Source organism: Thalassophryne amazonica, chromosome 19, assembly GCF_902500255.1.
Source record: "Thalassophryne amazonica chromosome 19, fThaAma1.1, whole genome shotgun sequence".
Taxonomy (NCBI): domain Eukaryota; kingdom Metazoa; phylum Chordata; class Actinopteri; order Batrachoidiformes; family Batrachoididae; genus Thalassophryne; species Thalassophryne amazonica.
Window position 1 is genome coordinate 3,832,811 of NC_047121.1, and position 13,775 is coordinate 3,846,585.

At 40.9% G+C, this 13,775-nt stretch overlaps 1 protein-coding gene across 1 annotated transcript in view; it reads left to right on the forward strand.

Moving 5' to 3' along the window:
• Positions 1-13,775, forward strand: part of rock2a (rho-associated, coiled-coil containing protein kinase 2a) — a 69,434-nt gene that overhangs the window by 21,055 nt on the left and 34,604 nt on the right. Inside the window, exons 8-13 of the mRNA XM_034195023.1 lie at positions 4,400-4,491; positions 9,642-9,801; positions 9,930-9,984; positions 10,648-10,736; positions 10,893-10,941; positions 11,265-11,400. Coding sequence (XP_034050914.1) covers positions 4,400-4,491; positions 9,642-9,801; positions 9,930-9,984; positions 10,648-10,736; positions 10,893-10,941; positions 11,265-11,400 — 581 coding nt within the window. The remainder of the gene's footprint in view (positions 1-4,399; positions 4,492-9,641; positions 9,802-9,929; positions 9,985-10,647; positions 10,737-10,892; positions 10,942-11,264; positions 11,401-13,775) is intronic.

The window sequence follows — 13,775 nt, forward strand, 5'->3', positions numbered from 1 at the left end:
GCAAAAGTAAACATTTTGCAAGGCGAAAATATGCAAAAAGTAACCAATTTTAAAGTGCAGAACCAAACAATATGAATAACAACAAAGTGCAAAACTATATATAAATATATCAATTATCTGTATTAAAATGTGTAATAAATCACTCATTTGATCACTCATTTTGTGCAAAATTATACAATATGAATAAAACAAAGTGTCAAACTATATACAAATGTATAACCAAGAATCAAAATTAGATCTAAACTCCATCAGTCAGTGTGGTACTGTTTGTAACAGTTTCTGTCTGGCTGAAGACAGGCCAGTTTTACAAAGTTTGCACATCCAGCAGGTTGACCTCTTGCAAACCTTGCAAGAACGCCGCCCCTTTGTGGATCGCTGGCAAGGTGGGTTTCTGCTTATTGGCACCGGGCAGTGGCTTGTGGCTGATGGAGCCATCACACCCACACAAACACGCACACACACCTTCACAAATGACACTAACACCCTGCCTTTTCCTCAAAAATGACTACATTTATGTTTGCTGTCTGTCTCTGTACTTTTCTGTCACTTTTGGGCTCTTTTTCATACTTTTCCCTCGTTTCAGAAGTCACCGAATGCACTTTACCGTAATATATGCAACATATAGCATACTGTTGGAAAGCACGGGTTCTTGGCTTGCTGTCAGTGTTGAAATTTTTCAGATTGAGGGCTTACATGAGAACTTACGGTAATGAGAATCAGCGGCACACTAGTGTGAAACTTCCGTGTTTTTCCTCTGCGTTATGATGTCACAGGCTTACGTTTACCGTAATACACCATATATCATTGGAAAGCCCTTGGTGTTAGCTTAACAGTGCACTTTGAATCATTCGGATTGGACAAACTATGGCGGAGTTACGGTAAACAAAAATACGCATATGGAAAATATGGAGTGGGCGCCATCGCCGTAGAGAAAGGGTTAATATGATGCTTTTGTCTTTCACTCTGTCATGTTAAAAAAAAAAGCCTCTAATTTCTTCAGGTTGATGTCACTGCTGTTGAACTGCACACATACGAGGTCTGTTAGAAAAGTATCCGACCTTTTTACTTTTTCAAAAACCTGATGGATTTGAATCACGTGTGCTTGCATGAGCCAACCTTGAACCTTCGTGCGCATGCGTGATTTTCTTCACGCCTGTCGATTGTGTCATTTGCTTGTAAGCAGCCTTTGTGTGAGGTGTGTGTCGTGCGCTCGGCGTTTTTTCATTCCAAGGAAAAAGACGGAACAACTGGAGCAGTGCGACTGCATCAAATTTTGCCAGAAACTGGGCGACAGCCAGGTGGAAACCACGTGTGCTTGCATGAGCCAACCTTGAACCTTTGTGCGCATGCGTGATTTTTTTCAGGTCATTGACCAGGTCATTTCCAAAGTGAACGCTCTGGTGATGTGGGACCGTCGTGTGACTATCTGAGAAATTGTGGAAGAGGTGGACATCAGCACTTTTTCGGCACATTCCACTGTGACAGAAACTTTGGCCATGAAAAGAGTTGCAGCGAAATTCATGCCGATGGCTTCGGCACGAAGCTAACGGCGGAGCAAAAGTGCCTTTGTGTTGTGACATGTCCACCTCTTCCACAATTTCTCGGGTAGTCACACGACTGAAAAACCACCTAAAGCTGTCTGAATCTTCCAAATGGTGGAAGAGGTGGGCATCATTTTTCGGAGTCCAGCATGTCCTGTGAGGCTTCAACACGAAGGTGCTTTTGCTCCATCAGCAGCGGCACGAATTTCACAGCTACTCTTTTCTTGGCCAAATCTTCTGTCACAGTGGAATGTGCCAAAAAAGTGCTGATGTCCACCTCTTCTGCAATTTCTCGGATAGTCACATGACGGTCCCACATCACCACAGCGTTCACGTTGGAAATGATCTGGTCATTTCAGCATGTTGATGCTGATCGGAGCACGGCTCGCTCTCCACCGTTGTGCGGCCGTCTTTAAACCAGTTGTACCGCTCCTTAATCTGTGTGATGCCCAGAGGATCGTCACCAAAAGCCGTCTGAATCATCCGAATGGTTTCCACCTGGCTGTCGCCCAGTTTCTGGCAAAATTTGATGCAGTCGCACTGCTCCAGTTGTTCCGTCTTTTTCCTTGAAATGAAAAAACGCCGAGCGCACGACACACACCTCACACAAAGGCTGCTTACAAGCAAATGACACAATCGACAGGCGTGAAGAAAATCACGCATGCGCACGAAGGTTCAAAGTTAGCTCATGCAAGCACACGTGATTCAAATCCTCAGGTTTTTGAAAAAATAAAAAGGTCAGATACTTTTCTAACAGACCTCGTACATATCTTTATTAATCCAGAGGTTGTAATCAACATAATACACTTGAATTTCAGTTGATCGTTTGGGGTCGTTTTGACCGTTGGGGTTTTTTATAATTATTGTATGGCCTTGCCTTACAATATGGAGCGCCTTGGGGCAACTGTTTGTTGTGATTTGGCGCTATATAAGAAAAAAGTTGATTGATTGATTGATTGATTGATTGATTGATTACTTTCTGTGTAGAAAAGGTTTAAGTATGTGTTCTTGACTGCCAACTTGTGATGTTCATGGTTGGACATGAACGTGATCTTGTGCACAGTTTGATGACATAGCATGGCAGACTACCATGTGCCATGGGCAAAAACAGCCTGAGCCGAAGCATAGCACACTGGTGGTATAACATCAGTGCAACTTTGGTGCTAATGGTAGCACAGGTAGCTGGCCTGCCAAAACAGCCTCTCTTCCACCAATGCAGTCCGGGATGGTATGGTACGGTTCGGAACAGTTCGGTCTGGCTTGACTTGCGTTTCCACCGCCAGCAGTACCCTTTTGTTTAGTAGGCAGAGCATGTAGATATCAACATGTACGTCATCAGGAGGGTGTACGCTGTCACGTGGCCTTGCCCCTCCACACGGAGGCCAAACAGTAATTTAACTTTTTTTCCCCAGTTTTATGTTTTATTTTTATTCTGTGGCGTGCAGAATACTGAAGAGTTGACGGATGTCTGTGGTAAATGCCAATGTGATTGAATGAGGTGCTGTGACTGTTTCAACTTTTAAAATAAGTTAATTGTCTTGTTGGGGGACAAAATGCTCGGGTCCTCTGGTTGAGACTGAGAAATGCACAAAACACAGAGGGACTTCTTTTAAAACGCTACGTTTCTTCAGCCACCACAAGGAACTGAAATATTTCTGGACGACGTTTTCCAAAATCAGGAGGCTTTATGTGGATAAGTTTTCGTGAGGCTGTGATGATGAATCCGACTGAAACAACGCAATAGATCAGATTAAGACTTTATATTTACTCTGTGTGTGTGAATGGTTTTAATATTTAATAACATGTTACGCTGCTAACGTACAGAACACTAACTGTATTCAAGATGGAAACAATATTTTAATAATAGCTGATTTTTTCAGTCCCTCGTGACATTTTGCCGATTTAAAATGTATGTACCTGTTTCTCAGAAAAAAATCATGAAAAAAATCCACACTTCCTCATCGCTTTTTTTTTTTCTGATATCACAGATAGCAAAACTTTTTTTTATCAGTTGATTACAACCAAAGAGCTGGCAAAAAATAAAAACAGTTTATCATCTCCGCTTGCATGCCGAAATCACCTATACATAATTTATTTATTTTATAATCATGTTCTGAACTCTGCCAGTATCGTCAGTGTTGTCAGACTGAAGGTTTTCCTCCAAGGTTAAGTCTCCCTCATTGTGGTCTAAATAAGGCTGAAAACCATCAGTCTGTGTCCTCCACAGCTTCTTCAGAATCACCTTCAGACTGGACTTAAAAAAAAAAAACAATCCAAAAAAGCTCCACATCCTCCGAAAACAGCTCAGCTGCCACTGTGTTTACAGTTGATTTGGGCTTGAATCAGCAGGTGGCGTTACGGTGATGACATAGCAACAATATGGCCGAGGCTGAGGGCTGAAATAGAGCGCAGGCTTCAAACAGCTGTTGTTTATCCTTCACCTGTGCACTTAACATCGACTTTTATTGTTCAGGATTATTTAAAATATTGACATTTTATCATTTTCAGTGATTATTTGTGCACATTTTTTGGTGTCACCTACACTTTAATCTGCATTATCTCAGTCCCCCATCTGCAAATGGGTTCCAGACCTGACATGGGAAGTCACGTGTTGAAGTGGCGTTCCATGCAAAGGGGAGTCATAAATCCAGAAGTAACCAGTAGCCCTCAGGACCTACATAGGACTTTAGTACTACTGATCTTGTCAGCTGCTCAAGTCAGAATTAAAGTCTGCATGTCTCATTATTGGATGTATTATTACAGTATTTTAATGTCTGTATCTGTAGGTCATCTTCTGTTGCTTGTAAAATGTTTTCAGTACACTTTTGCACAGCTCCCCTTTAATTCTCTGTTTTCAGGGATGTACGATTGGGCAGGAATGGAGTGGAAGAAATCAAGCGACACCCTTTCTTCAAGAATGACCAGTGGACATTTGACACCATCAGAGAATGTTAGTATTTCCACATGTCAACAGGGCAGCCTTATCTAAAACTGTGTCCACGTTAATGCAGCATGCGTGCATACTGCACTTTTTGCCTTGATTCCGCCTGTCATTGTTGCACGAGCCTTTTCCCATTTGCAGTAAAGTGCAGAACAGTAAACCTGCCAATTTCTATGCAAAGAAAAGATGAATGATTTCTGGTATCTTTAACATTCTAATTGAGTCGCTTCATAAAACATGAGATTGTATTTAGTTTTTGTCTGATGCAAATTTGTCCAGAACTGTACAAACCCATCCTGGGCACGATGGTATCCAGGACTATAGATGGTCCTCCAGCCTGTAGATAAATCCTTTTTTGGGGTTTGGTTTTGGGATGGATGTTCCAGCCAAAGCTCGACACTGTAAAGTAGGATCTTTTGTTTCCACACTCCATGTGAGTAATTCTGCTGCCTTCACGTATTATGAAAGAGGTGGGGAAAAGGTGTTTGAACAGAACCACTGGAGAACAGCAAGGGTTTTGTCTCTGGTAGGTGGAATTTGGTGCATTGCTGAGGCACCTGAATCTTACTTTGTCTCAGTAAGGAAATAATCTAACATTGCTGTCAAGGTTGCTTGGAAAGCACCGTGTTGCAGTGGCTGCAGACACGGAAGTGGTCGGTTCTCGTTGGATGGATAGACCTGCCTTTAGTCTTCTGATGGTGTCAGATATCACCTCTGTCAACACACGCATTATGAGGTTTATACTTTGACAGTTCTGTCTGTTGTATGTATGACCACATGCACTGACAATGCTAGTTATGAGAGCTGTGTCCAACCCCATGGATCTAACAGTCACGGTGAAAGTGGCTCAGTGCTGCTCAACTTTGCAAAAACTCAGGGGCTATGGACCAGTGGATCTTTGTGTCTGTTTTTATGATGCTCTTGTCAAGTTACCAAGCAAGAAGTACAACTGAATTCTCGCTTAGCCCTGATGTTCCTGGTCTTACTGGGTTTCTAATTTTCTCACACCTTATTTCTGCTCTTAAGTCTGACAGAAATTTTCTTCAGTGTTAAATTTACACTAAACTTCAAAAATTTTCAGAAGGTGATGAATACAACGTAGAAGCAGGGTTCCTTCTACAACCCCTGGCAAAAATTATGGAATCACCGGCCTCGGAGGATGTTCATTCAGTTGTTTAATTTTGTAGAAAAAAAGCAGATCACAGACATGACACAAAACTAAAGTCATTTCAAATGGCAACTTTCTGTCTTTAAGAAACACAGTAAGAAATCAGGAAAAAAAATTGTGGCAGTCAGTAACGGTTACTTTTTTAGACCAAGCAGAGGGAAAAAAATATGGAATCACTCAATTCTGAGGAAAAAATTATGGAATCATGAAAAACAAAAGAACACTCCAACACATCACTAGTATTTTGTTGCACCACCTCTGGCTTTTATAACAGCTTGCAGTCTCTGAGGCATGGACTTAATGAGTGACAAACAGGACTCTTCATCAATCTGGCTCCAACTTTCTCTGATTGCTGTTACCAGATCAGCTTTGCAGGTTGGAGCCTTGTCATGGACCATTTTCTTCAACTTCCACCAAAGATTTTCAATTGGATTAAGATCCGGACTATTTGCAGGCCATGACATTGACCCTATGTGTCTTTTTGCAAGGAATGTTTTCACAGTTTTTGCTCTATGGTAAGATGCATTATCATCTTGAAAAATGATTTCATCATCCCCAAACATCCTTTCAATTGATGGGATAAGAAAAGTGTCCAAAATATCAACGTAAACTTGTGCATTTATTGATGATGTAATGACAGCCATCTCCCCAGTGCCTTTACCTGACATGCAGCCCCATATTATCAATGACTGTGGAAATTTACATGTTCTCTTCAGGCAGTCATCTTTATAAATCTCATTGGAACGGCACCAAACAAAAGTTCCAACATTATCACCTTGCCCAATGCAGATTCAAGATTCATCACTGAATATGACTTTCATCCAGTCATCCACAGTCCACGATTGCTTTTCCTTAGCCCATTGTAACCTTGTTTTTTTCTGTTTAGGTGTTAATGATGGCTTTCGTTTAGCTTTTCTGTATGTAAATCCCATTTCCTTAGGCGGTTTCTTACAGTTCGGTCACAGACGTTGACTCCAGTTTCCTCCCATTCGTTCCTCATTTGTTTTGTTGTGCATTTTCGATTTTTGAGACATATTGCTTTAAGTTTTCTGTCTTGATGCTTTGATGTCTTCCTTGGTCTACCAGTATGTTTGCCTTTAACAACCTTCCCATGTTGTTTGTATTTGGTCCAGAGTTTAGACACAGCTGACTGTGAACAACCAACATCTTTTGCAGCATTGCGTGATGATTTACCCTCTTTTAAGAGTTTTATAATCCTCTCCTTTGTTTCAACTGACATCTCTCATGTTGGAGCCATGATTCATGTCAGTCCACTTGGTGCAACAGCTCTCCAAGGTGTGTTCACTCCTTTTTAGATGCAGACTAACGAGCAGATCTGATTTGATGCAGGTGTTAGTTTTGGGGATGAAAATTTACAAGGTGATTCCATAATTTATTCCTCAATTGAGCGATTCCATATTTTTTTTTCCCTCTGCTTGGTCTAAAAAAGTAACCGTTACTGACTGCCACAATCTTTTTTTCTTGATTTCTCATAGTGTTTCTTAAAGCCAGAAAGTTGCCATTTGAAATGACTTTAGTTTTGTGTCATGTCTGTGATCTGCTTTTTTTTCTACAAAATTAAACAACTGAATGAACATCCTCCGAGGCCGGTGATTCCATAATTATTTCCAGGGGTTGTAGATAATGTGATTTATCTCATCATCTGCTGCTTTTGGGGAAAAAGTCCTTTTTTTTGTTGGAGATGTTGGAAAAACAACACACAGTATACAGCAATAAGAACATCACTGGTTTATTAACACACAGTGGCTGCAGAGTGGTACATGAATAATCATCATATCTCTCTGTTCATGCTCCTGCTGTTCTGACATGAATCTGTCCAGGACAGGAATATTACTCTGGCTAAAGAGTATGCATAGCCATGACAGCTTTCTCTCCATTCCTCTTGTCACATCCTGTTCCCTGGCAAGCAGCTGTAATGTTTTGCATCCAGAGTGCACATGTGAAAGTTGTTGGTGAGAGACGTTGTCTGTGGAGATGTGGTACATATGCCAGTGATGAAACTCTTCCGGAAATGACCAGAAATCCAGGTTTTTGCCCACGTGGTGAACATTTCCAGGTTGTTTTTGGTAGCATACATCAGATTCCATTCATTCAGTTCCACGCCCAAACAGTTGTTGGCAGTTATGCACTGTGCTCGTTTGCAAGCCACCAATAATCTCCAAAGAAGAAGAAGGGTTGTTTTGTTTTCTGAGTTTATTGTTATATTTTTTTGGGACTGCACAGTTGTTTTCCTAACCGGTTACTTTGTTGTGGACATTAAAAGTTATGAGTTGTGTATTTCTTCCAGTAATGATACATTAAGTGGAAATAATGGATTATGCTTCCAGTAGTGGAGCAGATAACTGTAGCAGTTGTTCAAATCTGGTTACAAGCACCAAAATCAAATCAAAGTCAGTTTGAGTTTGTACAGGGGTCAAAAGTTAAAGTTGCTCTAATTTTTGTAAAAAGTGGTGCAAACTATTGGTTGCGTTGATAGGATTAACAAATTGAATCGTTCTGACTGTGTTGAATGCTTGGTCTGTAAGGTAAAGGTCAAACGATGTCTACGTCTATTGGATTCTATGGCATGTTACCTCGTAACATGACAACTAAGTATGACACATGGTGCAAACTATTCCTTTTTACAACCCTATTAACTGTCATGTGGGCTGGAGCCGATGCTGGCGGTCACTGGGTTTGAGAGGGGTACACCCTGGACAGGAGACTGGTCTGTAACAGTTCTAACAATATTTCAGCCTTTACTAGTGTCATACCTCATGCTGGGTATTGACGAGGTCCTCACACTACATACAGCACGTACTACAGTATCACGATACAGGAGCAACGCTGTGATACTTACTGTGATACATTGCAATGTTCCGCATCACTTTTTTGCAAATTTACAAATGGAGCAGAGAATACAGCTTTGTATTGTACCACCTGGATAGTCTCATGTTGACACCACATTATGCCGGTAACTTGGCCAACAGATTGACTGAAAACGCTTGTTTTAAATTTCCACTCCAGTTTATTTAGCAGCTAAACTCTGCCAACAGAAGGCTCTGTATTCACATTTTGTCAGTGGAAAAACAGCAGCTTTAGAACGGAAAGATGCCTCTTGGCTTCTTTACTTGCAGAAAGTTTATCCAAATTGTGGAATGCTTCTGTATTTTCATTCCAGCACCTTTTTTTTAATTTATTTCTTGGAGAATGAGTCCGTATCAGCTCCTGCACATAAACCAAGGATCTATTTTGGACATGCAGTGTTGGTAAACAGCTTCAGTTGTAATATTTGCTTATTTTTGAGAAACTGTAAGTCAAATTGTTTAAGTACAGATAAATATAATCAAGGTGTCACATTGGCACAGTGACTTTCACAGTAAGTCTTTAGAATGCAGCTTCTGCTTTGACATTAAATGCTCTTAATGTGAAGGTAAATTCAGTGAGTTCCCATCAGCCGTGTTACGTTTAAGTTACTGCCTGCAGCCAGGGAAGATGGCAAACATTACACGCATGACAGGAACTTCTAAAAGAGTAATGGCATCTCAGAAAGTGTGGAGAGTAAAAAAGGTAAATGATAGTGGTCCCACTGGGCCATAACGCTTCAGCCATATTAATGTGTCCTGTCCCGTCCTAGTCTGCCAAGTTTTGAATCGGATCGACTTATACTTGGATTAATTTCAGAATTACACACATCTCCTTTGTGTGAACTTCCAAACAGTGGTCCAACATTGTTTTATGGCTTTGACATGATGTCAGAGACCATCTGAAGGTCTGTCTCTGTGTGGTTAGAACATGGTTTAATGATGAATGTGGCAGCACGCAGCACCGGCACACTCTCCCAAACCGGACCTGAGCTATTGGAAATGCAGGAACAGACAAGAAAAAGACCCTTAAAACTTGTGGAAACGTCAAGTTTCTGCTGATACCTGATAGACTGTTTTCTACAAACCTAACAGATTCCAATGCCGGATGTTTTGTGTGTCCTCAGCGGTTGCTCCAGTTGTCCCAGAGCTGAGCAGTGACATCGACACCAGTAACTTCGATGAGATAGAAGATGACAAAGGAGATGTTGAAACTTTCCCCACACCGAAGGCCTTTGCTGGAAATCAGTTACCCTTTGTTGGCTTCACGTACTTCAAAGAAGACCAGTAAGTCCCATCTCTGTTCAGTCCGAATCTACAGAATACACATCCAACTCTTTTATACCCCACATACCCCCGCCCCCGCCCACATACTGTTTGTTTATGGTTTGACTTTTCTTACTTCATCTTCTTAGGCTTCTAAATGCATCGAATAATTCAGCAGTTATTCATGAGAATTCAAAAGGAGAGGTAGGTGCTTTTTATATCCTTTATTTACCATGTGACTGTGTCATCATGTCTTAAGCCCCACGAGAATGATGTCACCACATACTGTGGCACTGAAACATCTGCATTATTATTGTTACAGGGTTTTTAAATGTAATGTAGGATCACGTTTAAAACGCACAAAAGAGGATTTCCAGACGTCTGTGTTCTTAGCCACACGGAAAGCACTTAAGCAGCTTTTAGTGTAAGCGGCTGAGCTCAGGGCTAATCAGCGTTCGATTACAGTTGGACTAAAGTGATTCCCCCCAAACTGGCAAAAATGGACACAGAGTGAACAGTAGAAACTAGATGAGTATTTGCTTGTTTATTCGTAGTGTGCCAAGTATCAGAGTAGGTGGCCCTGTGGGATAGCAGTTAGGCTACCTGTATATTGACGGGGTTTCACTTCATGCTACCTGTCGTTGTCTTGACAAGAAACCTCACCTGGATCATCTTAGTCCACCCAGCTGTAAATGGGAACCAGCCTTGGTTAGGGAAGTAACCTGCATTGGACTAGTGTCCTATCTAGGGGGCGTGGTCCGCTCGGACCTGCTTCATGCAGTAACATCCGGGGTTAAGGGTCAGGTCGAAGGGCCTCAGTAGGCTGAGTGATAGTTAAAAGTGTGATAATTACTTTTTCCTCTACAGTCGGCAGCACTGCAGAAGAAACTTCACCACCTGGAAGTCCAGACGAATAATGACAAGCAGGTCATAGATGATCTACAGCAAAAATACAGGTATAACAGCTGTACCGACGTCATGTTGAACACTGGTGGACCTGACAGGTGTACTGTACCCGTACGTCTTCATGAAACGATGCTCACCACTGCACACCATCTGCATGAAGGTCAAAAAGTTCATACAAGCATCCTGTCGCTTTTCTATTTCTGCAGAGCCGCCACGAGTCGTCTAGACAAAATCTCCAAAGAACTTGAGGAAGAGGTAGGCTTGTCTCTCTGAAACAGTTGTCCAGATGTCTGCTCCAGGGACACAGTCTGCTGGTAGAGATCACTGGAATATTTTTGAATTTTGTCATATTTCTGTTAGTTGATGGTTTTGTAACAAAATGTGCCTTGGGACAGATCCAGTCAGGCTCCCTGGAAGCTCTGATGAACTCAAGCAGCCATATATTCAAAGTCTGCATTAGTGTTGGTCCCTCCTTAGATTCTCAGGACTCTTATCCCAAAAGTCTATTTACAGAATTGCAGCACTGAAACCAGCCCTGCAGAATGTATTGACCGAATATTCTAATGGTTGATTTTTAGGTGAACAGCAGAAAGAATCTAGAGTTGAATCTGAGGCAGCTGGAGAGGGAGAAGGCCCTGCTGCAGCACAAGAGCCTGGAGAGCCACCGTAAGGCCGAGAACGAGGCTGACAGGAAACGCTGCCTGGAAAATGAAGGTACAAAGGCCTGTTGCATCATACGTGGAGTTTGTGGTATGAAATGTTACATTTATGTACTGGTTTCACATTTACACATTAGGTTAGGAATCTTTAGGCACCTCATGATTCAGTACAATTACCATTCAGAGGGGCTGTAATTCAATTACAAAACAATTAATTATTTCCAATATATTATATACCAGCTTAGCCATATTTGCACCTATGTGTGAATTCTATAACCCAAGGGGGGGGGGTCTGTTGGCCGTGTCCCCCCCCCCCCCCCCCCCCCAAAAAAAAAACCGTCTGTGTAAGTGTGGGTTGAGACTGGCTCTGTGTTTGGATTATTACCACTCCAACAAAAACACTTCAGACTCGTATCGGCAGCTTCTCCCTGTCTTTATATTCACATCATCTCTGTGCACACTGGCTGTGCTGCACTAATGCACTTTGTGTCAGAATAATTAAAAAAGGAACACGTGTTGTTGATGGTTTGTAGAAAACATCACACCTGGCATCTGTTCTCATCTTGTACACAAGTATTTTCCTTTTCATTGCACTTTGGGTCCAGTGGGCAAACTGTGTGCACATCACCACAATGTGCCACAACACACATCGAAATGGAAATAGTGGTGGACACCATTTTAGGTGATCTGCAGTGATTAGTCAGATAATCCATTTGGATTATATTAGCTCTTTATGAAACAACAGAATTAATCTGCTTTCAGATGAGCCATCAGCTGCACCTTTAACGTGCTGATGGAGGGTGAAGATAAAACTTGATATTTTCTATAGCCCCAAACAAGCACTGCCTCATGTAACTTCTTTTTCTTTTTGTTTTTTTCTCCCATTTCTTCACACATGTACTCGGCACCTGTACGTGCACCGTGTCCAATCCATTTTTACAAAGACAGTGGCTGTAACGAAGCAAATGTAAAATGTACTGGCATAAAAAGAACATTTTGGATTTAAAAAAATGACGAGTAAAAGTAGGAACACAGGTTTACGCAAGGAACATGAAAAGTGGCGAACACCTGTGTTTTTAATTCCCACAGTTGACATTTGTAAAATTGACTATTGACATTTGGGAATTAATTCAGAATCACTGCATTGCAATGCAGAAAGTCTCCCTCTCTATTATAACATCATAAAAAAAATTATCACTGCAAAATAAATGCTGTACTGTTCCAAATATCACAACTCCAGTTATATGGTGACACTCACATATTTTTGGAAATAAGACTTTCTGAAGACAAGTTTTCTTATATATATATATATATATATATATATATATATATATATATATATATATATATATATATATATATATATATATATAATATTTTTTGGCTTTAATATAGAAAATGTTTTTACTTGAAATTAATGCCAGTGAAAGCACATTTTATAGGCAGCGCCTCATTTCTTTTTCTTTTTAGCTGTGTATTGACACACTCATCTGTCAGTCTTAGAAACAGACACTTTAGGAACACTGTAATCATTTAAGTCTTTTTGTTCTCTCCATCTTTTGACATTACACTGTCACACTTTTTTTTTTTTTTTTTTGGCTGTATGGGAGTTGTTTGATTCTGCTACGTTTATCACCATGAGCTTAAAGGACATGTTGCATGTTTTTTAATGTCCCAGTTAGCAACACAACATCAAAGTATTGTAAGTCTGTCTGCACACATGTGCTCATAATGAGTGGTCTCTGATGTTTTTTTTTATTGCTCTCCCTGAGCAAGTTAACAGATGCATTTCTGGAAAACTCCTCACTCAGCATTTCTTGGCATGTGACATACATATTAGAATGAGGAGAAACATCTGATGGGTGACAGAGTGAAATGAATGCAGTTCTCTCTGATAATGAAGCTTTTGCACTTTTCTTTGGAGGTGATGACTCGGATTTACAGAGGAGATGACACACTTCACCCAAAAACTCTTAACTTTTTCAGTGTCTGTCAGATTTTGGAACGTAATTGTGGTGATGCTGCGGTTTGTGATGCAGGGTGCTGTTTTACTGCTGCTGTGAACATGACTTGAACTGTCTATATCACGCTGTTTTTAAAGGCTTTCCAGACATGCATCTCATATTGGAAACCCCCACTACCGACTACTTCAGTCCTGGGGGACACATTTTTGTCATGGATATTTGGTGCCTCCTACTGTTTCAGATGTATTGACATGCAAAAGTCTAGACTTTGAATACAGGACAACCCTGTTTTCTTCAGATGTATTTCCAAGGGAAAAACAAAAAACAAAAAGCACAGTAGAATGCAGTAATAGCACAGTACTACTGTAACACTAACAAATCTAACACTGATAAATAAAAAAATGTTGTGTTGTTAAGGGCAGCAATTGTGATGCATCATATAGATGTTTCGTCAGAAGCCCTCAGT